The sequence below is a fragment of the Poecilia latipinna genome, unplaced genomic scaffold (assembly GCF_001443285.1).
Source record: "Poecilia latipinna isolate Pla-1442-1.1 unplaced genomic scaffold, P_latipinna-1.0 Scaffold856, whole genome shotgun sequence".
Classification (NCBI taxonomy): domain Eukaryota; kingdom Metazoa; phylum Chordata; class Actinopteri; order Cyprinodontiformes; family Poeciliidae; genus Poecilia; species Poecilia latipinna.
In genome coordinates, this window is record NW_015113472.1 from 236948 (window position 1) to 264483 (window position 27536).

Here is a 27536-nt window from a genome sequence, read left to right on the forward strand (position 1 = left end):
CAGAGTGTGTTCTGCTTTTCAAAGGGAAATATACATGAAAATTATTCACATAAAGTCAAAAAAAGAGATGCTATGGTTTTTAAAAATGGCTCCTAATTGCAGCAGGTAGATTGAAAAAAGCAAATGTCCAACAATGACGCCTTGAGGTACACCTCAGGGCAGCGCAGCAGAGTCTGAGCTCAATCCACATGAATACAAAAACATCTAAAGAGTAGAAATTGTTATTCCAAGCCACTGAGCATGGAGATGATTTTATGAATAACCATTATGCAAAGGTTTCTAATAAAAAAAAACTTTTCCTGTTGACATTCACTCAGCCTTTACATTTGATCCCAAGCAAATAATTGACAATGAACCATTTTTAAGAGATAGGGTACAGTCTTAGTTGTTGGTGGATACGTTCATAATATAAAGAGCAAAACCTAACCACAAGATGAATGTAAAAGTAAGTTTATTTATAGCATATTTAGATGTATGTTAGCCCAAATTATTTCACCTGTTGCTATTTATGTAATTTCTATTGTGGATCATTGTTCATTCTATAAACATGTTTATTTTTCCTCTAGTTTTTTTTATCAAATATGTTTTATCATTTGTTGTTGTTTGTAATTTTTTACTTATTTAACTTCCAATGTCTGGTATTGTTTTGTCATTTTAATTTGATCTATCTCTTAGATATTGTTTTTTGATGTTTTCCACTTACTTTAGACTTAATATTTTTTTATTAGCTTTTTCACTTGTTTACAAAAACATTTATTTAGGATTGCTAATTAATATTTAAATTTGTATGTATTTTGGTTTTGTTTATTTAATTTTTCAGTTGTATACTTTCTTTGATTTTTTTTTGGTTACTTATTTTTACTTTTTATCATGTTTTCTGATGGGAATTATTTTTATTTGTTACTTTTGTTGTACATTATACAGATTAGATATCAGGTTGGTAGAAGGCCTGTTTTCCTGTTATATTAAATTTTCAGTCATATATTTCTGCAATAATGTAAAAGTCATCATGTCAAAGTCCTACAGTACCTTCTTTCTTCAGCATTTTCCAACTCAGGAAAGTTTTCCCGACACTTTCCAGTCACAGGAGGCAAGAAGATTTGAAATCTCACTTAATGCACGCTCCTCACTGGATGGATGTTGAAAAATTGCCGCTTGAAGATGTGAAGTGCAGTTCTCTCTTCTGTTTGCTTTGCAGTTCCTGCTTCAATCACGTTGATATTTTTGTTTCCCAAAGAATCAGATGCTGCATCCTTTAAAAAAAAAGATCCATCAACAGCCTCACGTCCTTACTTCTTCCCTCAGGACTCTCCAAGCACTCAGAAAAAACAACCTGTCAAAAATGATCCATTCTCACCTGTAGGAATAAAAGAACCAAAATGCTCAGAGAGGAAAAGTTGCCGAGCGGAGGAAGTGAGGTGAGGAGTTGAGCATCCTGCCGTCTCTCAGTCAGGAGGATGAATAGAAAGTCAGCCTCTCTGCCTCCTTTTATCCTCCCTCTTTCTCTCTTCCCCTGCTGCCTCACTTTGGCTTTTACCCTGGCTGCAATGTGTGCGAGTGCATGTGTGTGCAGCGAGGGACCTCTTTCAGAACAGCAGGAATATATTATAACCCAAACAAAAGGAGCCAGCTTATTGTTTATGAATTACCAGCCTTCCAAAGCCAACAAAGGCCCCTATTTTCATAGAAAACTCCATTTTCATTTCAGCTCCATTTGATTACCCGAGCAAAGAAAATAAAAAGGCCTCTCCGGTCGCAACATCCAAGAGGGATTCATTTCTTCTTCGTTCTCTCATTCAGCTCCTCTGAAAAGGTTTCTTTATTGCCTTCTTTTCAGCGCTGACATCAAAATGGGCTTTTAGGAGTAAACCAATGACAAAAAATTATTGCTCGCCTGTTTTGTACAATAACCAGGGCAGGGGAAAGAGAGGAGTCCTGTGTTGTCTTTGTCATCTTTCTTTCGGCTTTTTTCCTCTTGTGCTCCTTTCTGCTACTGGAGAAGAAAATTGCAGAGGCTGAAAATGAGTGGCACAGCTTTGGAGGAAAGTGGAACGCACAAAGCAACAATACAAGTCAAGTATAAATTATCGCCGGCTACTGAACACAGACAAAGATAAATGCAGCTAGAAAGAGAAAATCAATAACAAAATATATTGTGATAGACAAGTGATCAATATCAATGGATAAAAAAGGTCTGATAGAATATTCAATAATTTCACACCGTTCTGAGGGATGTAGGCATCCAATATTGGCGGCATCAACTAATCTCTCACGCTTTCATTACCTAGCAACAACCTGTTGAGTAACATGCGCAGCAGCAGTATAAGTTTTCACCACCGTGCCTCATAACTTCTTAAAAACAGTACAAAACCACAGTGTGGAGTGAAAACTGTAGATAAAACAGGATTGGCCACTTCACCAGTTTGGAAGTATTTCAGATATTCAAAATGAAAAACAAATCAATAATTAAACGCTTATATTATGATGTGTTTTTCAGTCAGTTTAGAACTAGTTCTTGTTCATTACAAACTAATGACGCTGGTGTCATATGATAATGTCAGGCTGCTTTTCTGCATCAGGACCTTTTTTTTTTTGCATATTTTCACTGGTGTTATGATAATTTAAGTTTCACTAACCAGAAATGTAATGTTGAGTAAATTAGGTATTTCAAGCCTGCCATAATCATTTATTTACAGCTTTAGGCTGCCTTTTCTTTCACGTTCATGAGACAAAAGCCACTGAATTCAACCGAAAAGAAAAATTTCTTAAGATTACGATGTAAGAAATTTAAGTAGTGTTAATAACACTTCAGGAAAATGATTCAGGATGTAGTATTACCTAATTATAAAAGTCAATGAGATAACCCTGCCTGCTTAACAAAGGCTAGAAAGATTTGAATCAGTTTAGTCAATAAATTAACAACAAATGTTAAAATATGAGAAATTAAAGTTTTTAATAAAAATAATTTCTTTACATGTTGATTGACGCAGAAGATGTTTTTGTTTTTTTTTATCCTGCAGGTTCCTTTTCATGTCTGACTGGATGAATATTTGGCTCAAGACAAAAGGTGAACTAATCAATTATTCCTCTTGCAAGGCTCCGGTGCTGTTGTGAAAAGCGTTGACATTTGAGCTTTCCAGAAGACATCTGCAGATTTATATGCCTTCCATTGTGCGAGGCAGCCAGTCTCTATCAAAGGCTGTAAAAGGCCTTGTCAATTTGGTAGGGACAACTCCACAAAGACTCCTTTCTTCTCTGTTGTTGCGAGAATAATGCTTTTCACTGGTGTTCTGCCAAATCCGCCTGGCAGTCCGGCCGTGCGATGTTATTGATTGCATTGATAACAGACGACTACCATGGAAACTATCAAACGGATCCACGGTGAAACATCAAGCACATATCTAGTATGAATGAAGATTTTACAAAACAAATACAGTAAGTTTTGATTCATGTTAGTCGATGTCGAATATACAGTCATAAGTTTACACACCATAACAATTTTTTTTTTGTCGATTTTTCATTTGCCACTTCTTATTAAAACACTTTGTTTACTTGTTTTAAATCATACTGACAACAGAAACTACCCTAATGACTCGGATAAAAAGATTACATACCTGATTTTGGTCTTGTAACCTGCACATAAGTTGACACAAACTGCTCTGAATGGATACGAAAGGTAACAATATCTTGGCTCATGATAGACCATTGCCTCTTTCATCCAGTGCTACACTGACATTTCTGATTTCTGAGTCGTGGATAAGGCTAAATAAATGTCAAAGCAACTGCAGGAAGAGGTAACTGAGTTGTATAAAACAAGAAAAGAACAGAAAACGATATCCAAAGAACTGAGAATGCCTCTGGAACAAACTCATATGAACTAATGAGATTAATATTTATCTTTTTAGCCATAAACATAAACATTTGGAGGAGTCACCAAGGCCTATGATGAAAGGTCCAACTTTCTTACTGTGAAACACGGAGGAGGGCTGCTGATGTTTTAGAGGGTGAGCAACAAAGGCACAGGGTCAGGGCAGCTGATTGTTGCTGCGGTGCAAAGGATATTTTGTAATACAAATAAATAATGTAGTCATAAAATAGCATAAAAACAAAAACGAAAGGGTAATTATAAGTTTCAAATTTGATTAAAAAATGTTGAGATAGATGGACAGATAGATATTACGATTAGTATGGACCTTCATGAGCAGGCAGGTGCTACAGCAGCAGACATAAACATAAACAAGTGATTAATTTCACTCACATATTTCGCTGACTGTTCCATCCCGTGTCGATGAAGCTCTCGAGAAATCCTGTGTCCTCTTCTTTCTTCACTCGTGCTGGCTGAAGAAAAATTTTTGAGAAATTAACAAGTTTCGCAATTAATATTAATAATTATTTTCTTAGTTATTTTTATATTCTACAATTCAGTGCATTCAGTGGACATCGTGCTACAACTTACATTGGAGTTTATTTTCTGAGGAAGCGCTATCTTTGTTTTATTCCTGCGTGTTTCAGTCGCTTTGAAACAATCAAGTTATACCGACTTTCACCTGCGTTTGATTGCGTAAGGTGTAATTCCCTTCAACAAATTTCGTCCTGGATTAGATACTGTTGGGTTGTCCGGTAAAAAACTGGAACGGGGGGAAATTAATATTTTACGCTGTTGTTTAATTGGGATTTTATATGACGTGGTATTTAGAGGTGGAATGAACATTTACACTCTAGGATAAAAATGTCTTCATTACTTTACTATACAGTAGGTAATTGGAAATAAGAGATAGTTATATAAATTTCTCAAGCATCTTATATTCAATTTGTTGAGTCGATATACACTTGTGCTGCACTCAGCAAGTAGTAAAAAGATCGTTATATTTTTATAGGTATAGACTGAAGCTGTAGAGGTTTCTCAGGTTTAAAAGTGTTTTGTTACAAAATAACACAAACAAAAAGAAAGGCAATTTGAGTTTTAAATTCGACTCGCATTTCAATTAGACAGGAAGATACATTACTAACAGTATCAGCGCAGGTTCACGTCAAAATTTAAGCCGCAGCGGCTTATATACATTTATTTCACTCACATATTTCGCTGTCCAGTCTACTACTTTAGTCAGTCTCTGTCAGCCAACACAGTTTATGTTAATAGTTATAAGTGTGTTCCTTTCAGATATTACCGTGCGCATTTAGTGCAACTTGTGTTATAACTTACGTTTATTGTTCATGGGAAGCGCTATCCGTGTTTTGTTCCAGAGAATCTTCGTCTGTCTGAAATAATCAAGTCAGGCAGAGTTTCATCTGCGTCTGTGTGCTAAAGGTGTAATACCCTTTTCGACCACTACAATTATATAACGTTAAGTGGCGGCGCCGTTTCACTCAGATTTCAGCCCGAATTAGATACTTTTGGGTTATCGGATAACAAAACTGGAACACATTTACTGGGACTTTATCTGACAATTTAGAAATTGAATGAAAACGAAGCATGATTTTTAAATAAAAAAATAAATAAATAAAAATCTTAAAAGTGTGGCATGCAATCCAAATGCCAATCCATTTCCACTTGAGAGTAAGGTGTATTTTCACCTTCCAGGAGGAAAACCCCTCAAATATATAGTGAAGAAGAGCAAAGCTGGTGGACACAGAACACAATGTAATCATCTTTTTATTCTCAATGACAGACTCAAGTTTCACTTGGATTCAGCATTTTATTCATGGGCAGATCAATAGGTGAAATAAATAGAGATGGTTGTTATAGTAACCTCTGCAATCATTTTCATCATTCTAACACCAGGGCACAGAACACATTTACATCAGTTACTGCTAAATACACAAGTTAGAGTTAAATCATTGCCATACTTGATCATACAACTAACACAACAGATGCTGTCAAGGTATAAGCAATATGTTTTAGCAGTATATCTACTGCTGATGAGAAACTGCTCTATAGATCACATATGTGATGTGAGCCAGGGTCAAGTAGAAAAGAGGTGTTAATGAAAGCAAGTAAAAAAATAAAATAAAATGAAAACAAAGATAAATATAAGACTTATTCAACAGTAAATTGCATATTGACAAAAATCAAACACATTTTCCAGTGTAATATTGCTTTAAATTTGGCTTTGCAAAGACAAATGTCCATTGAGTTTTTTTCCCCCCATCAGTCGCATTGCTTAAGCAGAACTCAAAAAAGTGAGTCGGATGGTTTTTACCATTATTACATTTCCAACTTAGTGCTAAGTTTTATTTTATTACTCATTTTTAGTGTTTCACCAAACAAGCTTGCACTTTGCAATGGATTATAGAAATCTAACAGCTAAAGTGCCTCAATAGTATCTGAAAAATATTCAGTTATGACAACAGGAATGAAAAACTTCCCATTTATTGCATTAAGGATGAGACCTAAGTTGGAACCATTGAACAGAGTTCAGTAGAAGGCCTCTTCTGATGTTTTTCCTGTTACCATGAACAAATATGCATTTTTACTGACCATTAATGATGAAAGGAATGGATTCTAAGGTCAGAAAGGAAAATGTTTTTAAGTTACAGGGGTTCTAAAATGTAAACGGACCAAATAACTAAAAGTTTTTTGTTTTTTGCTTAAGAGGCAGTTCAAGTCAATATAACATTATGAGCACCTTTAAATATTGCTTGAAAAATTAAAGTAGAAATGGGTGTTAATTTGGAGCTGGAAACATAAGGTATTAAGCCCTGAGGTTTTCTGAAAACCAAACATTTTCAAGATGTTTTATTGTAGCTTATCAAATTAAAACAAATATAAATACGACTGTTCTGTTATTTTTTTTTCCTGTGGTCCCATAACATAATCTCATCATCAGTTACAAACATTTTTTTAAACTATTAGTTACTCTTTTGCGGTTCATAAATCTTTATAAACGCTGGTGCATTATTGGCTGATTTATGATGTTTTTGGTAACTTCATAGCTGGCTTGTTGGTTCCTTTAAATGTTCATTTCATTTGGAGACAAAATATACAGTTAAATGTTTTATAGCAACTCCTAATGGGAATGAACCATGTGAACTCATTTTTCCAGGACTGAATGATTATACACCATAAAACTAGAATGATTTCTAAAGTTAGGAAGTTGGAGCCTGAATTATAGATATACCCACTAACATTTGGTTTAAATTCAAACCTCCACCAAACAGTATGTAGAAAATATTTTTATATGCATTTGTTGAAACTGTCATAATGTCATAATAGTATGGTATGACACAGATAAACTGGCGTAAAAAGAAAAAAAAAAATCAAGCTCCTCTGCCTTCTCCCAGTGCTAACTAGAAACAATCAATCAGAGCCACGAGGCGCGTCTTAGCGCTGTCAATCATTCGCCATGTGATTAACAGCAGCAGAGGAGGAGGAAGAGTTCAGTCTTTTCACAGATTATCTGCCTCATAATGTATCGTCATGAAATGATGACAGTTTCAATAAATACGTAATAAACATATTCTTTATTAAAGTTACATACTGCAGCTTTAAGTGTTATGTTGTGTAATGACTCCGCTCTGGAAAAAGAAGCATTTATACGCATCACTATGAGTGAATGCAAAGTTCTCACAGGAAGTGTGACTGACAGTGACTGTGTGTGTGTGTGTGTGTGTTTTTAATCAAGACTTAACTATTGAACTTTCTTATGGTGTCTTGTTCATTTAAAACTGTAATATTTATGGACCAGGAGCAAATAAAATACAGTCCTGGATACCAGTGGAAGGAGCAGCGACAACACTAGGAAAGAAAAAGGAAATTATTATTGGTTCAAGTACAGAAGAAAAGACGAACCGAAGTGACATCCTCATGCCTACCAGCTGTTATGGCTTCATTACTTCATGAACAGTAGGGGCGGCTTCATCGATAGCTGGCAGGCAGTTTCCTGGTCCCTGGTTTGGCACATGGGTTAGTTCAAGGTTTTAAAATTAAATTAAGTGATGAAGAGTGGCACAAACTACTGGCAGCTTCTGTCCACACAGCTAACAGCTCTCATCATATAATGATTTAAATGTCAGAAATTGGTCCTGGCTTCAAATCTGAAGCGGTTTCAGAGGTTAGTCTCATCCCAGGTCGGGTCGTTCATGTTCTTCAGAACCCGCCTGACGATTCGCTCCAGCTCTTTTCTCGCTCGCTGCTCCTCCTCCAGTGTCCGCTTTATTCTCTTGTTGTCCTGGAAAACAGAAGGAGACAGATTAACAAAGAACGAAAGAAAAAAAACAGGAACTCTGGGACAAAAAACTAATACTACAACAAAGTAGAAATCACACCACACATTTTATACACATAAAATGTGACCCTAAAATGAAAGAAAACTGGTATGACCAATACCAACTGCTTGGTTAGTCTGTATCCCATAATGCTAAACTGAATACAACAAAATTTAGATATCAAAATGATTTTTGTTTTTCAATCTAACCTCAATTTTGGGCTGAAATAAAATAGAATATAGGCAGGAATAAAAAGAAAGACGAAACTGACCTGCTTGAGTTCCTGAACCTCATCTCTGAGGCTATAAACGGTGTCCACCAGACTCCTGCAGGAGAAAAAATATATAATTTATACCCCATAACCTGTTTACATGTCGATCCAAAACAAGGAGAAAAAATTAAGCTACATTCACAAAAATAAAAAAGTACAACCAATGCAAGAAGCTGAATGTCAGTGGCAGGAGGTCATTTTTTTAAAAGTAGAACTTAATCCAAAACTACTGGTGCAAAAATAAAATAAATATGAAAGCTCTGCTTTAATATTTTTCTTCTATCAGTCATCCATATATATACATACAGGAATATTATTAATAAAAATTAGCAAAGGCATTAGTATACACATACGCTTTAACACACATAATGTTTATACTATAAAAAAAATCACAATGAAATGTATTTGTCACTAAGCCCTTTAAATTAGCCAAATGAAGTAAAATAGAACAAATCACATCTAAAAAAAATTATTTGATACATTGCAATGCATAAGTTCATCAAACAATTGACCTGTTTTTAAATATGATGCGCATATACTCAGATTTATTACCGTTCCTCCACTACAGTTTGTCCGTTGCTCCTTGTTTCTTCAACAATAATCTTCTCCTCCTCTGGGAACAGCATATGGACATCCTTTCTGCTGGAGCCTAAGACAATAAAAGTAAAAAAATCTATTTTTAATTTTTACAAAGTAACCAGAGTATTTCACAACTTAAGCAAGTAAAAAAAATCTACACTTAATTGTTATTCTTAAATGATACTTAATCAGATATTTAAAAACAAAGTATTTGGAAGATTCCAGCAACACACTGACATCCACACAGCACCTATCACACACTTTGACTCAGCAGAAACAGTTCACAACAACGTCTTACGAGAAAACGAGGCGGTCCTGTGACTTTGATTAGTCCAGATACTGTCATAATCGGAGTCTTCTGATTGGTCAGAAGATGGCAGGTTACTAGGGAGCGCAGCCACTGTGAGGCTGGTCTCAGCCAGCACATGGTTGTGCATGAGGTCAGTTCCCTGCCATGCTTTACGGTGCCATAAAACACCAAATTACATGTTTTGGAGGATGAGGGAATAAAATCAAATCATATTGGAAAAAGGGTGAAGAAGGTGTCGGAAAAACCATAAAGTCGGTTTGGACAAAAAACGCAAACAAAATAGGAAAATGCATGACAACACAAGGACAAATCAAAAATAATAATGATTTGTTTGGGACAAATAGGAAAATAGAGAATGGATGAGGATGACATAAGAGGTTGAATGAATATCAGAGAAAAGAGAGGAGAGAGAGAAACTTGTTAGTAAAAAAGAAAAGCTTTGAAGAAAAAGTAATTCACAGTACTAACAGTTTGAGACACTGTGTGTGGATATGAAGAAGTAAAGTAACTCACTTGAGTTTAGAGTCTGGCGAGTCTTTGCACTCGTGCAGTAAGCCTCGATCACCTTCAGTATCTGAGCGTCCTCCTCCAGAGCCGCTGTGCCTGACGCACCAGAGGAAGGTGGGAGGAACAGAAACATGACAGATGAGGATAAATCCAAAAGTTTTAATGCAGAAGAAACCTGTCAAAAGCTCATTTGTTTTCAGTGTGCTCAGCTTACTCTTTCTAGCAGTGAAATCTTCCTCCGATGGTTTCCTCTCTGGTTTCCTTATGGTAGGGAGCAGTGGCCTCTTGTTTTTGGGGCTTTTACTTACATCCTTTAAAAGACAAAATCAGTGCCAAAAAAAAAAAAAAAGGCGATTCAAAGATTTACAGCTGTAACTGCAAGAACATTTGGTTCAAATTTACATACAAGTTTCTTTACATTTCATTAACAAGGTGCTTTACACCATAAAAACCTCTTACAATAACTCATAATGTAAGCTATCATCATAATGTAAACACAATCATCAAAATCTCCAAGCAAATACACATGAAATGTGTCAATCAATGCTCCAGTCATCATGAATCAAAATAAACCCTAAACAGCAGGTTGTTCTTCAGGTGATAGAAGGCTGACTTTTTTTTAAACTGTGTTTATGTGTCTTTGAAGGCTCAGGTTTGAGTCTGCCACTATAGCCAGATTTCAGGCCTGATCACTAATTACTAGCTGAACTAGCTGGAGCTGTGTGCTAACTCTTCACACTGTTTATAAAAATATTCAAAACCCTCTCATGTTCCTCCCACTTCACAATTACGCCTTGCTTTGTGTGGGTCTATAAGAAGGTTTGCGTGAACGGGTTTGCGATCGGCACCTCTTTGAAGCACAGAGCAGCAGACGGCCGTAGTGGAGGTGCAGGGCGAAGGCAGCTCAGGGTCCAGGGTTTGGGGGTGCTCGGTGGCTCCAGCGGTCCCCACACGGGGCCGCTGCTGGAAATGGTCCCATTTAAGGAGGGATGAGGCAGGGTGTGGTAAGGGCTCCCCCCGCGAGACTCGGAGTATCTGGAGTGAGCGGCGGGATGGGAGGGCAACTAGAGGCGACGAGGTGAAGAAGAGAAAGAGACGAACGAATGAGCAGCGAGGGTCAACATCCATCAACTCACTGGCTGACGGAACAACATGGAGCCTTACTGTGTAACAAACATCCTGAAGCTTGCATACTTGAGGCGGTGTGGTGTGTGTGTGTTTGGTGAGGAGGTCCAACCAGTCTTGTAGATCACGTTGACTGCTACAAGCTATCTGCGTGCGCTCACACTGGCCTCCTGCTCAACAACAGGCACACAGTTGGAGATGATGTGTTATTTAATAATCAAGCTCATGAAGTGGGTTATCTTTTGGAACAATATGACCTCTGTTGAAATGATTTTATTTTGAAAATAGAGAGAAAAAGTGGGAGTGACCAGATATTTCAAAAGCATTCTTCAGGTTTTCTCCATCTTCAATTCTGGAGATGAGCATTCCTGATAGAGGCATTTTCCCCTACAAACAGAAACACAGAGGAGCTCCCCTTAGAGCTGGAAGTCAATTCCTTTAATGTTTGTGAGCCTAAATAACAATTCATATGAATATCTGTGCAATATAATGATGATAACATACCTGGTATATGAATCCACTCATTCGGAGGCTAGCTGAGAGCATGAGCAGAGTGTGAGGGAACAAGATGAGGAAGCGTTCATTTGACTCCTGGAAGAAACACAAACGTGGTTCACCAAATCCTGCTGGATTCGACTCGCAGGCGAGAGATCACAACAATTCGGACTTCGACAGGTAAAAAGCGAAACTCAACACCTCCGTCACAGAGTTTTGTACCTGGCAATTCTGCGTGTGAACCTTGACTTGGGACATGTGGAGAACTGGGCCGAGAGTTTTAATGTCTTCTCCTTCCCAGTTTCTGATTGGCTCAGTCAGAATCTGCAGCTCCAGGTTCTTCCTCTTTCTCACCTCCTCACACTCTGCCTACGTTAAAACACACTCTGGTAAAAAAAAAAAAAAAAAAAAAAACTCTGCAAAATGTGACGTAAAATTGATTCACAACTGGAAAAGAAGCATTCTCACTGCAAGGCCTTTGAAGGCTGCCATGGCTGCGCTGAGGTCAGCTCGGTCAGGGTGTTGCTCCTAAAAGACGACCAGAATATCAAAAACAAGAATGTGCGTCGCCTGAAGTTTTGGGTCTACAAACGGACTCTTACTTCCATATGTCTGTCCAGTTCCTTCAGCAGTGCTGGGTATCTTTCCATTCTGGTGAAGGGTTTGCTCAGACTGACTGTTAGCGTCAGGTTGCCGGGACTGGACGCTCCTTTTGACTCCATATATTCCCTAAGATCATCGCTGTGAGACACACATTCATAAACCTGTTAGTTTAAAGTGTTTGTAGTTTCAAAACGTGTTCAGGGTTTGAGTCCATACCTGTGCTGTGTGAGCACACTGACTGCAGACGGGTGATTGGAGCAGTAAGCCACATATATGGCCTTCATCTCAGGCATCAGGTTCAGAAAGAAACCCCCGATTCTCTGTTGGTTCTCTGGAAGTCTACACAAATTACACTGCAATATCAGACTGAATGGAAAAATGTTTATTTCTGCAATTATACAGAAAAAAAATACTAAATTCAGCTGACCACTAGATGGCTCTGCTGCTACATCTACTTAAAGTTTATTTAAAAGTACTTTAAAACATACAAAAAAAAGTGCTACGTGTTCTTCTTAGCAGTTTTGAATCCGACAAAAAAAAAAAAAAAAAAAAAAAAAAAAAATTAAGGAATTTTGCAGACAAAGACAAAAACAAACTGACTTGGTCTGGTCGTCCAAAGACTGGACAAGCATCTGCTGAAATGTAGAGATCTCTTCCAGATTTCCCTGAATATGACCGATGTCAACACTGCCGAGTCTGTAAAGCAGAAGAAAATAATTTTGAGACATACGTGCTGCAACGTAAAATTTTATTTATACAGTGGGGTGAAGAACGTCTACCTGTCTGTGGGGTGAAGTGGACGTAGGTACGTCCCCAGGAGACTCTGTAGCTCCCTTGAATATTCACTCTCTGCCTCCAGGATGTTCTGAAGGACCTGTGAGAGAGACGGAATTAGTAAAAATAAATCCTGTTTTTTACACTTGTCCATGTTTTCCATGAATCTCTTAAGGAAATGAACAGAAATTTATAAAGAGAGAGAAACATCAAGACAGCTGTGATTAATTGTTGGGTTGAAACGATTAATCGGATTAACTGATTAATCAATTATTGAAATAATACTTACTAATTTAGTCAGTGATTAAGTGCAGTATACACTCAAAAAAATCCAAGAAAAAAATTCAGAGCAATTATGTGAAGACTGTACAAAACATACATTTTGCAATTAAGATTTAAAAAAAAACATCTGTCTGTAGATATATTTTATTTGGGGAATAAAATTTTTATTTTCTAATTTTAAAAAGGAATTGAATATTTTTTTATTCTCATTTTAATGTATTTCTAATTTTGCAAAAAGAAAAAAAAGGATTAAGTTGTTAAATAATCTGTAGAAAGTGCCATATTTTATCTAAATAATCAACATGAAAAATTGATGGTTTAATCAATTACTAAAATGACTGTCAGTTACAGTCCTAAATTATTGGGAAGAAAACGCTGTAAACCTTGTTAAAGATAAGCAAACTGGGCAGTTAAAGCGTCCTGGGGGAGCAACAGCACACCCTCCATCCAGTAGTGCAGTTTACAGTGTCTTAAAAACCGGATTTTCATTTTACCCCACAGGTTCATTTACAGACCTTGCAACAATTACAGAAGTCTAGCAGGCTTGATGTTTCCAACAATTGCACATTTTTAGCTCAAACAAGAAGTGAGTGAGGTGTGAAGCCATCTAAAACAGTAACATATGCTATACTGCTATCACAATCTTATTTCTGACTCATGCTGGTGTTGTGAAAATCTCCTGTTATGAGTCTAAACCTGACAAAATGAAGCAGATTTTATGGAACATCAAGTCTTTGAGGATCTGTGCGTCACTTTTCATGCTCTGAGAGACACATGGCATTTGTGGTGGGAAAATATATATGTGACGGTTTAAAATACATAACTCATCTGTCAATACTGTGTTAAGGTATACACTAGCTTATTTTTAACATGTTTCATGAAAATATGTATTAGTATGGCAAGTGAATGAAATAGGTCAATATAGTTGGTAATCATAAAAATGCCCAAAGCTTACATCTTCATCTGAGCTAGTTTTTTTTTTTTTAAATAAATAAAAACAGGATCCTATTTTTTCTTTTGCATTAGGGTCCAGGAACAGCTTTCACTTCAGGCACAACCTGTATGCGAGTGTATAAAGAACACTGAGGCTCCTCGACCAGAGATGAGACCGTCTGCAGAGACTGTGACATCTTGCTACATTATTAAAAACACTCAAACACACTCGCACCAGAAAGAGCCCACCCTGAGGCAAGGCTGCCCCAGAAACCACTGAGATGGAAGAAATAACCTACATTACATTGGCCGCACTCTGTCAACACAGACCTGACGCATGTATGGGTGCCATGTGGGCTCCACAAAATCATGCCATGCTTATATACACACACGGACATGGTTATGAGATGGTCAATTAGATGTGTGAATCAAAAATGATTGATTGCGACAGCCCATGAAGGTGGACACACACAATGTGAAAATCATCCTCTAAGCTTGAGTCACCACAGAAAAAAACAAACAAACAAAATAAATTTTATTTTTACATTTTTTGCAAACCATCATTTTAGCCAAACGTCTAACTTCTGGTCGAAGACTTTCAGCTGGCATGTTAAGTAAACATTAGTGAGCACAATAGGAGGTCGGATTTCTTGACATACTGATGCTTATGGAGAACCAAAACCGACATAATTAAAAATAAAAGAATACATTTATTTATTCCTTTATTTATTCTTTTATTTATATATTTATTCTTTTATTTCTTATTATGCATAAATATATATTTAGTTTTTCCTTTTCCTTACATGAGTTTCCGTCAAGTAATGTATATATTTTCTTTTTCATTTCCCCTAAACATGCGTTTTGTCAAGAAAAATAGACATTTTGCTTTGTCCTTTTTTGCTTCTCCCTTTTCTGCTTGCTGTATTTCTGCTTGATCTTTATCCATTTGCTCTATTTCTGCTGCATCAATATGTTAATGAGGAGAGCTGTCCAGCTCCTCTACTATTGGCCAATAGAGCTTTGAATCTTATTGAATACGACTTGACATTTTAAAAGAGGGTAGTCTGTTTCATGTAAAAGCATGAATTACCACTTTTTTGGATCAGTTGGTCATTAGGCAAAGCATTTATTAACATTTATTGACAGGAGTGTTCAGTTCGGAAATTTGTTGACAGCCCTAAGTGAACCTCCGAGCGCTGAGGAGGGAGCTGGAGAACAGCTGGCTGAAATTAGCGTTCATAAATCGGATCAACCTAGAGCTAAACGCTGCTTTCTTGGCGGACAACTCACAACTAACGTCACTGCAGTTGGTAGCACGTTAAAACCATCGGGATAAAGTTTGTTTTAGTCTGTGGCCTGTAAAAAAATGCACCGAGCGAGCTGAACGGCCAACAACGTCTCGCGTAGTGACGCTGGTTCCAAAGCTCCATTGGCCAATAGTAGAGGAGCTGGACAGCTCTCCTCATTAACATATTGATGCAGCAGAAATACAACAAGCAGAAATACAGCAAGCAGGAAAGAGAGAAGCAAAAAAAGACATACCAAAATATCTATTTTTCTTGACAAAACGCATGTTTAGGGGAAATGAAAAAGAAAATATATACATTACTTGAGGGAAACTCAAGGAAAAACTAAATATATATTTATTCTTTTATTTATACATTTATTCTTTTATTTATATATTTATTCTTTTATGTTTTATTATGTCGGTTTTGGTCCTCCATAGATACTCACCATGTTGTAATAGGTCTTTGAGATGATGCTGGTGTCCAAACTTTTTGGGGGACTTTTCAGAGTCCCACACTTTGGCTTGTCTGCTGTTTTGTCTAAAAACAGAACAAAGTCTTACTGCTCCAATCAGAGGACAACACATGTTACAAGCACAATATTAAAGTGCATCTCTGTTTGTTAGACCGTCATTGAAAAGGAATTAATGTTCAATTCCTACTATATAGATTCCTTACACCATCACTCCTTTCTATAAAGTGTGATTTATTTAAAATGTGTGTTTTTCTATCGTAATCATTGGAGCTTATAGCTAATGAAACCCCAAAAGTTATCTTTCAGCTTTTGGTTTGATCATTATAGTTCTGCATGACTCCTAACAGGCATGTTGTTATAATCATTCCAGTTAAATACACATTGCAATGTAAAGCCAGGATAAATCTCTGTCTTTTCTGGGTAATGAGCATCTTATTGTACTTAAAAAGATCAAAATGAATGAAACCATTTCAACGGGGCATATGCATCCTCTGCTACATCTCAGCCTGCTGCTGTCTGAGTTGTTGTTTTCCGTCAGGAATTTCCTTTTTAAGTAGCAGCTCAGGAACTTCCTTTCTTTGTGTCCATGTGAAGCTTCCTGAATTTGGAAGCAGCTCAGCAAACCAAGACTACAGACGAGCCACGAGGATCTGATCAACCTGACTGTAGAAGCAGCAGCACAGACTCAACTATAAGTGCAGTTCTNACGTCTACCTGTCTGTGGGGTGAAGTGGACGTAGGTACGTCCCCAGGAGACTCTGTAGCTCCCTTGAATATTCACTCTCTGCCTCCAGGATGTTCTGAAGGACCTGTGAGAGAGACGGAATTAGTAAAAATAAATCCTGTTTTTTACACTTGTCCATGTTTTCCATGAATCTCTTAAGGAAATGAACAGAAATTTATAAAGAGAGAGAAACATCAAGACAGCTGTGATTAATTGTTGGGTTGAAACGATTAATCGGATTAACTGATTAATCAATTATTGAAATAATACTTACTAATTTAGTCAGTGATTAAGTGCAGTATACACTCAAAAAAATCCAAGAAAAAAATTCAGAGCAATTATGTGAAGACTGTACAAAACATACATTTTGCAATTAAGATTTAAAAAAAAACATCTGTCTGTAGATATATTTTATTTGGGGAATAAAATTTTTATTTTCTAATTTTAAAAAGGAATTGAATATTTTTTTATTCTCATTTTAATGTATTTCTAATTTTGCAAAAAGAAAAAAAAGGATTAAGTTGTTAAATAATCTGTAGAAAGTGCCATATTTTATCTAAATAATCAACATGAAAAATTGATGGTTTAATCAATTACTAAAATGACTGTCAGTTACAGTCCTAAATTATTGGGAAGAAAACGCTGTAAACCTTGTTAAAGATAAGCAAACTGGGCAGTTAAAGCGTCCTGGGGGAGCAACAGCACACCCTCCATCCAGTAGTGCAGTTTACAGTGTCTTAAAAACCGGATTTTCATTTTACCCCACAGGTTCATTTACAGACCTTGCAACAATTACAGAAGTCTAGCAGGCTTGATGTTTCCAACAATTGCACATTTTTAGCTCAAACAAGAAGTGAGTGAGGTGTGAAGCCATCTAAAACAGTAACATATGCTATACTGCTATCACAATCTTATTTCTGACTCATGCTGGTGTTGTGAAAATCTCCTGTTATGAGTCTAAACCTGACAAAATGAAGCAGATTTTATGGAACATCAAGTCTTTGAGGATCTGTGCGTCACTTTTCATGCTCTGAGAGACACATGGCATTTGTGGTGGGAAAATATATATGTGACGGTTTAAAATACATAACTCATCTGTCAATACTGTGTTAAGGTATACACTAGCTTATTTTTAACATGTTTCATGAAAATATGTATTAGTATGGCAAGTGAATGAAATAGGTCAATATAGTTGGTAATCATAAAAATGCCCAAAGCTTACATCTTCATCTGAGCTAGTTTTTTTTTTTTTAAATAAATAAAAACAGGATCCTATTTTTTCTTTTGCATTAGGGTCCAGGAACAGCTTTCACTTCAGGCACAACCTGTATGCGAGTGTATAAAGAACACTGAGGCTCCTCGACCAGAGATGAGACCGTCTGCAGAGACTGTGACATCTTGCTACATTATTAAAAACACTCAAACACACTCGCACCAGAAAGAGCCCACCCTGAGGCAAGGCTGCCCCAGAAACCACTGAGATGGAAGAAATAACCTACATTACATTGGCCGCACTCTGTCAACACAGACCTGACGCATGTATGGGTGCCATGTGGGCTCCACAAAATCATGCCATGCTTATATACACACACGGACATGGTTATGAGATGGTCAATTAGATGTGTGAATCAAAAATGATTGATTGCGACAGCCCATGAAGGTGGACACACACAATGTGAAAATCATCCTCTAAGCTTGAGTCACCACAGAAAAAAACAAACAAACAAAATAAATTTTATTTTTACATTTTTTGCAAACCATCATTTTAGCCAAACGTCTAACTTCTGGTCGAAGACTTTCAGCTGGCATGTTAAGTAAACATTAGTGAGCACAATAGGAGGTCGGATTTCTTGACATACTGATGCTTATGGAGAACCAAAACCGACATAATTAAAAATAAAAGAATACATTTATTTATTCCTTTATTTATTCTTTTATTTATATATTTATTCTTTTATTTCTTATTATGCATAAATATATATTTAGTTTTTCCTTTTCCTTACATGAGTTTCCGTCAAGTAATGTATATATTTTCTTTTTCATTTCCCCTAAACATGCGTTTTGTCAAGAAAAATAGACATTTTGCTTTGTCCTTTTTTGCTTCTCCCTTTTCTGCTTGCTGTATTTCTGCTTGATCTTTATCCATTTGCTCTATTTCTGCTGCATCAATATGTTAATGAGGAGAGCTGTCCAGCTCCTCTACTATTGGCCAATAGAGCTTTGAATCTTATTGAATACGACTTGACATTTTAAAAGAGGGTAGTCTGTTTCATGTAAAAGCATGAATTACCACTTTTTTGGATCAGTTGGTCATTAGGCAAAGCATTTATTAACATTTATTGACAGGAGTGTTCAGTTCGGAAATTTGTTGACAGCCCTAAGTGAACCTCCGAGCGCTGAGGAGGGAGCTGGAGAACAGCTGGCTGAAATTAGCGTTCATAAATCGGATCAACCTAGAGCTAAACGCTGCTTTCTTGGCGGACAACTCACAACTAACGTCACTGCAGTTGGTAGCACGTTAAAACCATCGGGATAAAGTTTGTTTTAGTCTGTGGCCTGTAAAAAAATGCACCGAGCGAGCTGAACGGCCAACAACGTCTCGCGTAGTGACGCTGGTTCCAAAGCTCCATTGGCCAATAGTAGAGGAGCTGGACAGCTCTCCTCATTAACATATTGATGCAGCAGAAATACAACAAGCAGAAATACAGCAAGCAGGAAAGAGAGAAGCAAAAAAAGACATACCAAAATATCTATTTTTCTTGACAAAACGCATGTTTAGGGGAAATGAAAAAGAAAATATATACATTACTTGAGGGAAACTCAAGGAAAAACTAAATATATATTTATTCTTTTATTTATACATTTATTCTTTTATTTATATATTTATTCTTTTATGTTTTATTATGTCGGTTTTGGTCCTCCATAGATACTCACCATGTTGTAATAGGTCTTTGAGATGATGCTGGTGTCCAAACTTTTTGGGGGACTTTTCAGAGTCCCACACTTTGGCTTGTCTGCTGTTTTGTCTAAAAACAGAACAAAGTCTTACTGCTCCAATCAGAGGACAACACATGTTACAAGCACAATATTAAAGTGCATCTCTGTTTGTTAGACCGTCATTGAAAAGGAATTAATGTTCAATTCCTACTATATAGATTCCTTACACCATCACTCCTTTCTATAAAGTGTGATTTATTTAAAATGTGTGTTTTTCTATCGTAATCATTGGAGCTTATAGCTAATGAAACCCCAAAAGTTATCTTTCAGCTTTTGGTTTGATCATTATAGTTCTGCATGACTCCTAACAGGCATGTTGTTATAATCATTCCAGTTAAATACACATTGCAATGTAAAGCCAGGATAAATCTCTGTCTTTTCTGGGTAATGAGCATCTTATTGTACTTAAAAAGATCAAAATGAATGAAACCATTTCAACGGGGCATATGCATCCTCTGCTACATCTCAGCCTGCTGCTGTCTGAGTTGTTGTTTTCCGTCAGGAATTTCCTTTTTAAGTAGCAGCTCAGGAACTTCCTTTCTTTGTGTCCATGTGAAGCTTCCTGAATTTGGAAGCAGCTCAGCAAACCAAGACTACAGACGAGCCACGAGGATCTGATCAACCTGACTGTAGAAGCAGCAGCACAGACTCAACTATAAGTGCAGTTCTTACAGTGTCTGATGCCAATCGTTATAAAGAAGTGAAAATCCAAACAGCACGTTGATATTTCAGCATCTTCAACTAAACGCTTTCCGTATTCGTCAGCACCCACCGCCTCCTTTCAGCTCCCGCACGTAGTTACTGGGGAACCAGCCAGTCTTGTCGTTCAGCGAGCCTTCCCACCAGCCCCCCTCCACCTGCTTGGTCACACAGATGATGTCACCCTTGGAGAAGGAGAGCTCGTCCTCGTTGGTCGGCTGGAAGGCGAAACGCGCTTTGACCAGCAGCTGGCCGCACACGCCGCCGTCCGACATGTCCTACGGTGGAGCGGAGAGGCCGTTTTAATGGGAAAACGTCTGGCTGGAGTTGCGACGCCGGCGTTGGCAGCGTGACTCACCAGGCTGCGGTACTGAGGCTGCTGCAGCTTAGAGGAGCGACTTTGAGTGTTCAGAGAGTCGAACGATTTGATCCGTAGATTGGAGGGGTGCGGCAAGCATGTGCCGTCTCCTGGGACGGACAACTCTGCAGGCACACAGCAGGAAGCAAAACCATAACACTCGAAAAGAGATGAACACCTAAGATGGCCCCAAACACCCGACTCTTACCTTCAGTGGCTTTGTTAAGAGCAACTAAGGAGTTTAGTACTTTGGAGAAGTTCAGTCCCTGCAGGAGGTCGCTCACTTCAAAAGGCTTGGAAACAAATAAAAAGTTTTAACATTATTTTATTTTATATATATATATATATTTGTTTTAGCCTAGTCAAAGTTTGTTTTTGAACAACCTAGATAGTGGGCCAAAATTTCTCCACAAAGAATGAGACATACAAAACAAAGGAGTTCTCTCTGACGGAAAAAAAAAAAAAAAAAAAAAAACTTTTCACACCTTTTGAGAAACTCTTCTTTAAGGTAAATGCAATAAATTAATCTGGTTTGCATTCGAAGAAGTACGTCACCCTAAAAATGAAGCAAAACTGAGCCAAATGCTGCATTAATTCTCTGATCCAACTTTGGTCTGAAGGCGGATTAAGTCTGAGCTTCCCTCTTGTAATCGCTCGATCACACATGTTACTGGCAACACATGCAGCCAGAATCAAAACACCTCCGAAGCTCCTAATCCTGTGTAAACCACACACAGCAACATGTTTATATTAGCAAATTGTGAAGATGGAGCCATATGTGATGAGGATTTTAACTTTTAATACATCGTTTCAGATCATTTGCAAGCCAAGGTTTGAGCTTTTTATAGCTTGTTTGTTTTCGGTGTAGTGTCCCTTTTTAAAGGTTATATTGGCAAATTAAACCGCAAAATCTGAACAGCATAACGAGCCAAACACTTCCAGATACATTCTTTTGCATTTGGCTTGGGTTGCTAATCTCACCAAAACACTTTGGGGCGACTTTGTGCCAACTGACTACAGCGAACGCACAACGACCCAAAACTTCACCGACTGGTAATCGAGGGTAAAATTAGGTAAAAGAAAGAATACAATTATACAGTGAGGCCTCTGCCTGAATAAAAGTTTTATTTATGCTGCAATTAATCTGTCAACTGTTGTTTCCACACGCCATAGTCTTAACATTCGATTTTAGAGAATAATAGCTTCTATCAACTTCTGTTAAATTAATTTAATCTTTATATAATAAATGGAAACAATATCCATTTGTTTATTTAAAAAAAAAATCACAAGACAAAATTTAAGGTCTACTTAATGAAAAATATTAACCAAAGCCGACATCCACTAAGCTGAAGTTAAAAGCAACTCTAAGGAAAAGCAGGACTGGAATGAGATGCAGTGAAAGTCGGAGCTTAAAGCTTTAACCAAATGATTCCTGTATATTTTATGAGTTTACCAAATGAATTTCACTAAAAGGAGGAGCAATTTTCTCCTCTTCAAATCAGTTTTAGTAGAAAAACATAACTTTCAAAAACCTTATAATCAGAAAAATGAACTTTAAGGTAAGATTAAATACAGCTAATATTTTTACTTTGTCGCCATGTGCTTAAAACAAAAGTTTGTGATAGCTTAAGCTGCTCACTTGACTACAGTTTAAATGGTTTACAGCTACAATGAGGTAGCTTTTCTACAACTACAGTCAAACGTCCAGCAGCGTTTTTTTTTTTTTTTTAATCTGACCGCTTCCTGCGCTGCTTCCGTTAATCAAAGTCCGAGTTGCCCTCCTCTGTGTAATCCTCTTCTGTGGGACACTCGGTCTGGCCTGCCCTCCGCCTGCTTCACGACTGTCTGGGGGAATTACTCCCGACTGCTCGTAACGGAGACCTTGGCTTCCAGTGACATGGCTGCCATTCCTCTAATCAAGCTGATTGGAAAATCCACTGGATGCCTGGCAGACTACATTACATCAGCCCACTCTTCCCCTCCCCCTCATTTTATCCATTTTATGCTCTCACCATCCCTCCTCAAGGATTCAAGATTTTTTATTTTTTTTTTTTGAATAAAAAAAGCCCATCTGTCTTACAAATCCACAGTAGAACCTTGTTAGGAGTCCACATGCTGCACTATCTCTTCCATTATGATCCCACTCTTCTTTTTCCCACGGCTAAAATCAATACTGTGTGAGAGGATGTTTGTCGTTTTGAACATTATTCTCTGGCTCTCTCTGCATACTCTCTGAGAAGGAGGTCATAACCTGCCATGACCCATTTAGAAATGCAAACAGAGAGGCAAACGCCCTGCGTTGTCCTTTTGAACTGTGACAGAAAGACAAATACCAGATTGTCCCTGAATTTACTTTATATCCCACCGACAGAAGATTAAAAAACATCAAAATGCACTGTGATCCTATTCAAGACGCGTTCATTTAGGAATCAGTTCCACAGACTTAACATTCCTGTCAAGTAAAAAAAAAAAAATGGAAAAAAAAAACAACAACATCCTATCAAAGTGAATCTGTGCCTCCTGTTTCCATAACTACCAATGAACCACAGGCAGCAAATACATATTTTGGGAGCAGCCAATGTGACAAAAATAATCTCTCTCGCTTGTTTTGAATCTGCAACCAAAGTATTTGCTACCCTACAGATTTTTTTTCAATGTTTTCATTTTCAATATGAAAACACCCCCCCCTCCCCAAATAAGTATTTGGAATAAGTTGTGGTGCAGGACCACTGCTTTGCAGAAGTCAGTGATACTGGAGGGCAACAAAAATTAATCATGCCACAGCAGTTAAACCAGACTTAACTCCTGACTTTGACTAGGCTACTCCAGGCCACCTTCATTTTGCTTTTATGAGTCTTTCTTGCTGGTTTGCATTAAATCACAATCCTGACACATTACTCAAAAGTACTTCAGCTTAAAATTGACAGCCAGACATTTTCCTTGACATAATTCATTGTTGCAACAAATACAGCCCATAGATCATTTCTTGATTCTAAAAGTCTCAAAGCAGTCATGCCTTAATATGGATCATAAAACTGATTTTACAAAGTTAGCTAATCACAGTCAATCAGTGATTTATTAAGAGGTGGTAATAATATTCTCACTTTGGGGTCATAGTAATATAAATAGCTTTAGAAACAACTGCAAGCTAAAGAAAAGCAATAAAATACAGTCTAATGAAAGAGCAGCATTGAGACTGACAAGCCATTTCAAAATCAAGACCATAGAGTCTTGGTAGTTAATATTTGTAGACTCAAAGTGACAAAACAAAGGCACTTTTTATGATAAATTTCCATATAAAAAAGCCCGTTACTCTTGCTGTCTCGCAGCTTTAAGACACGACTTATAAATTGTCAAAATAACATTTTAAAGGCGGTTCTACACAAGAAAAACAAAGCTACACGTGTTTCTTTATTGTTTTTTGTTGTTGTTGTTGTTGTTTTTTAATAACCTCGCAGTGTAACTAAATAAATACACAACTGATGGAGTGACTCACCTCTACACTGAAAGCCCCGCAGCCCTTAATAAACTCCGCAATGTTCCTCTGACACTCGCTGTCGCTCCTCGGTTCCTGGATAAACTATGAATTAAAAGAAAACCGGGTCAGTTTCAAATACTCTTCTGAAGCGGTAATTAACCCCTATGGCAGATTTTAAAGAGTTTCCTTGACTGACAGACGTCTTTTTTTAACCCACAGACGTTCAGGCTGTGCACTTGCTGCTTTCCAGGATCGAGCAACCTAATCAGCACAACTTCCGGTTTTACCTTTCAAAGTAAAGCAAACCATTGCCAAACAAGCTTAAAATGCGACTTTTTATTATTTTATTTTATTTATTTATTTAATTAATTTTTTTTTTTTTGCTTTATAGCGATAACTAAGCACTCAATATTATTTCATCGAGTGCTTATGCATTTCTAATCTATAATACCCCCAGAAAGAATGTAAAGCTTTCAAGAATTAAACAGTTGCTTCCATTGACGTCTGGTGACATGATTGTTCTTTAATTTATTTTTGAAGAGCGCTTTCTCTCTCCCCGTGGTTTAGTTTTGTTGTTATTTACTGTGTTGTTTTACCAAAAGCTATTTAAAATCAAATTTTCAGTCAAACTTTAATTGCAATTGCGCAAAGCTAAAGGAGGATGTGACGTTAACAGACGCATAGTCCATTGTCCATGAGTCTTGGGGGCGTGGTTGGATATAAATGTCTGAATGTGTCGTCGTGCTCTGGTGCAAATGGGAATAACCTTGCACACCTGTGAGATTATATGGTTTAAAAAAAACATAAATAAGGATTTGATTAACTACTGATTGTTGTAAAGGAAAACGTGAACTTCGCCAAAATAAGAAATGGCAGGTCAAACTTAAAACCAAAAACAAAAGTTATCAGCCCCAATAAAGAGCTGAGTATCTTTATTTCTAAGCAATTCAAGAGAGTTTGTTTTGTTTTTTATACGAGTTTGAATTCCCTTTGTGGCCAAGCTTGCAGAAGACCGGTTGTTGTGAACAATCGCATGACTTTAATGCCTTTCATTGAATTGAGCAAACAAAAATGTTTGGGAAATTGGGACACAGACTTTGATGCATATAGGGACAATCTTGTGATTTTTATTTATTTTTTGTGTTGGAGTCAGACCTACATCTATCAAACAAACAGCTCATGCAGATGAAATATCTGCGTCTCAAAGCTACTGATACCCAGAAAAAGACTGATCTGTGGCTCTCTAGTTACATGTGTTTGGGTTTCTTCTTTTCTTAGTTTGCATATCAGAATCTTGTTGTGTTTGGATGATCAAACTGAGGCATTTTCCCCATTGCAGTATATTTCAACTGCTCTTCGTTACCTAATGTTTTATTTAAACTCCATTGTGAACATTTTTTATTAAGTTTAGCTGTTTACCCAAATTGCCAGCCATATTAAACATGTTCTTGTTGTTGCTTGTTTTTAAAATGTCAAAAGTATTTTGCAATTACACTTTTTCATATTTACATACGCAGTACATTTCAAAACAACAACACTTTTGTTTTAATTGCCAAGTGTAACAATAGCCATCAAAAATAATTGTGATCTAGATTTTTTTTTTTTCGTTTTTACAAAAGTAGGACATAGGCATTAATTAAGATCTGAGCGCAAAATACCGAAAACATACTGTAGCCTATTTGGGACCTCCAGTTATTATCTTTTTTTAATAATTTGATCATTTTTACTCATAATGTACCGTAAAAAGCATTTCAGATTAGTGGAAAAATCAGTCGTCCGTGTGGTTTTCCATTTTTAGACTGCTTACTTTGTCCACCGTCCCGGGTCTGAGTCGCTCCAGCAGCCTGCACAGAACCACTCCATCCTGCAGGGACGCCTGGAGGAAAGCCTCTGGATCCGACACGCTCTTCTTGGGAGACTCCAGGACCCCAAGCGTGATAAGCCACGTTACCGTCTGCTCTGCCGAATTCATGATTTGGCGTCTCGGATCGTCCTACAGCAGCAGCTCAGTCAGTCCAGGCTGGGTGAAAACCCCGCAGCCTGGAAACAGAAGGAACGGCGCTGGAAGTGAGAAACAAGATCGCTCCTTGCTCCTCCTCCTCCTCCCTCTTCCTCTCCTCTCTTCCTGAGGATGTTGGTATCTCCTTGCTTTGTGCACAGCTGTAGCGGCCAGCAGATTCACCAAGCTAGAAGGTGTAAGAAATGACTTCCTTTGGCAGTTTTCAAAGTAAAAGTGGAACTCTGTAAAGGGGTCGATCTCCTGCACCTCCTCTCTGTGCTACTTTTGCTGTCTGAAGACATGCACCACACCCAACCAACAACAACCAATCAGAGTCGGGAGGGAGGGTCTTAGCGATGTCAATCAATGTTGAAAACCCAGAAATTGGGTTTTTGCTAACAGCAAGCAACCATTATCAAAATCTGTACACCTGAAGACTTAAATCAGTGCTTTTAATTTGAAAGAAACTCAACTAATTTATGTTCCGTCGCTCTGTAATTTTCACCATAAGCAGCACAGACACAGAGATGTAATCACAAAAAATTTGATGGAAAATTATCCACATTTCTTGCACCACAAAATCTCTTATACAGCATTTATAATGTAAACACATATATTAATTAAATAATACGACAAATTGGGATGAGCAGAAACTGCTAAAGAGCTCATTACTGTCAGGGGTTTAATTTGTTTTATTTATTTAAAACAAATTGTGTTATTTAAAAAAAACCCATAAACATAAACAGTGGCCTGACTGAATAAACTGGAAAAAGTTGTAGAACATGTAAACAGCTCTATCAAAATAGACTCTTACGCCCCCTGTTGGGCACTTTGGTTTCTACAGTTTGCTGAAAGTAGTTTTTCCAACTCTACATCCCAATGTTCATATAGATTTTGGCATAAATTATGTAAACATCATTTAGGTTTCCTAGAAAAATCACGGTTTGAAGATGTTTTAAGTCCACTGAAAATGAAACCTGAACATTTCTGCAGCTATTTCTTTCAGAACTTTAATGTATTTAGCTCCATCCATATAACTTTGACCAAACAAAACTACCCTTGATGTTGCCACCGCCAAGCATGACTACGGCAATGGTGTGATCATGCTGATTGCATTTCTGCCATATTTTTTGCAGAAAGGCCAGAGAGATCAATTCTCAAATAAAGAACATCCTTGAAAACTCTGCTTCTAGTTAAACAAAAAAAGACATTAAGATATGAAACATCAAAGAAGGGAATATGAATGTAACATTTTAAGGTTCAATTTGACAAGTTGGCGAATTTAACAGATTTAATGATGCATAAATTTTGTTACAAGTATAAGGTCAAAGGTTACAAAGTAATCAACAAGATGGAGCAGGAGGTGTGGAAACACCCAAACTGCTTCAAAGTGTGAAGTCCTGTGTGAAAACAATGAAGAGCAGTTTTCCCTTTGT

General features: G+C 37.3%; 1 protein-coding gene and 1 long non-coding RNA gene across 3 annotated transcripts in view; both read right to left on the bottom strand.

The window, feature by feature from the left end:
* LOC106956917 (uncharacterized) overlaps window positions 1–4569 on the bottom strand; it is a 67259-nt gene extending 62690 nt beyond the window's left edge. The window contains exons 1-2 of one of the 2 annotated variants that reach the window (XR_001426854.1): window positions 4457–4569; window positions 4259–4338 (exon numbers count right to left, since the gene is read on the bottom strand). This is a non-coding gene — a long non-coding RNA (uncharacterized LOC106956917). Of the gene's footprint in view, window positions 1–1029; window positions 1853–4258; window positions 4339–4456 lie in introns of those variants that run through there. The other variant, XR_001426855.1, reaches the window with a different exon arrangement.
* A 2814-nt stretch (window positions 4570–7383) lies between these two features.
* LOC106956915 (rho guanine nucleotide exchange factor 7) lies at window positions 7384–26373 on the bottom strand. The gene is made up of 22 exons (XM_015048027.1): window positions 25909–26373; window positions 24120–24203; window positions 20832–20916; window positions 20624–20748; window positions 20339–20543; window positions 19504–19595; window positions 16560–16654; window positions 12696–12791; window positions 12312–12434; window positions 12095–12233; window positions 11961–12020; window positions 11715–11861; window positions 11502–11588; window positions 11306–11384; window positions 11037–11167; window positions 10721–10936; window positions 10087–10183; window positions 9879–9968; window positions 9354–9512; window positions 9029–9125; window positions 8477–8531; window positions 7384–8168 (listed from the first exon to the last, which is right to left on the bottom strand). The coding sequence occupies exons 1-22, from the start codon at window positions 26071–26073 to the stop codon at window positions 8046–8048; spliced, it is 2550 nt and encodes an 849-aa protein (XP_014903513.1). The 5' UTR covers window positions 26074–26373; the 3' UTR covers window positions 7384–8045.
* Between the last annotated feature and the right edge of the window lie 1163 nt (window positions 26374–27536).

Excerpts from the sequence above, each read along its gene's own strand:
- LOC106956915 (XM_015048027.1), bottom strand. The coding sequence starts at position 26,073 with ATGAATTCGGCAGAGCAGACGGTAACGTGGCTTATCACGCTTGGGGTC. Across the intron at positions 24,204-25,908 it reads GACCCGGGACGGTGGACAAA|TTTATCCAGGAACCGAGGAG; the intron begins GTAAGCAGTCTA and ends TTTAATTCATAG. Across the intron at positions 20,544-20,623 it reads AGCCTCAGTACCGCAGCCTG|GACATGTCGGACGGCGGCGT; the intron begins GTGAGTCACGCT and ends GCTCCACCGTAG.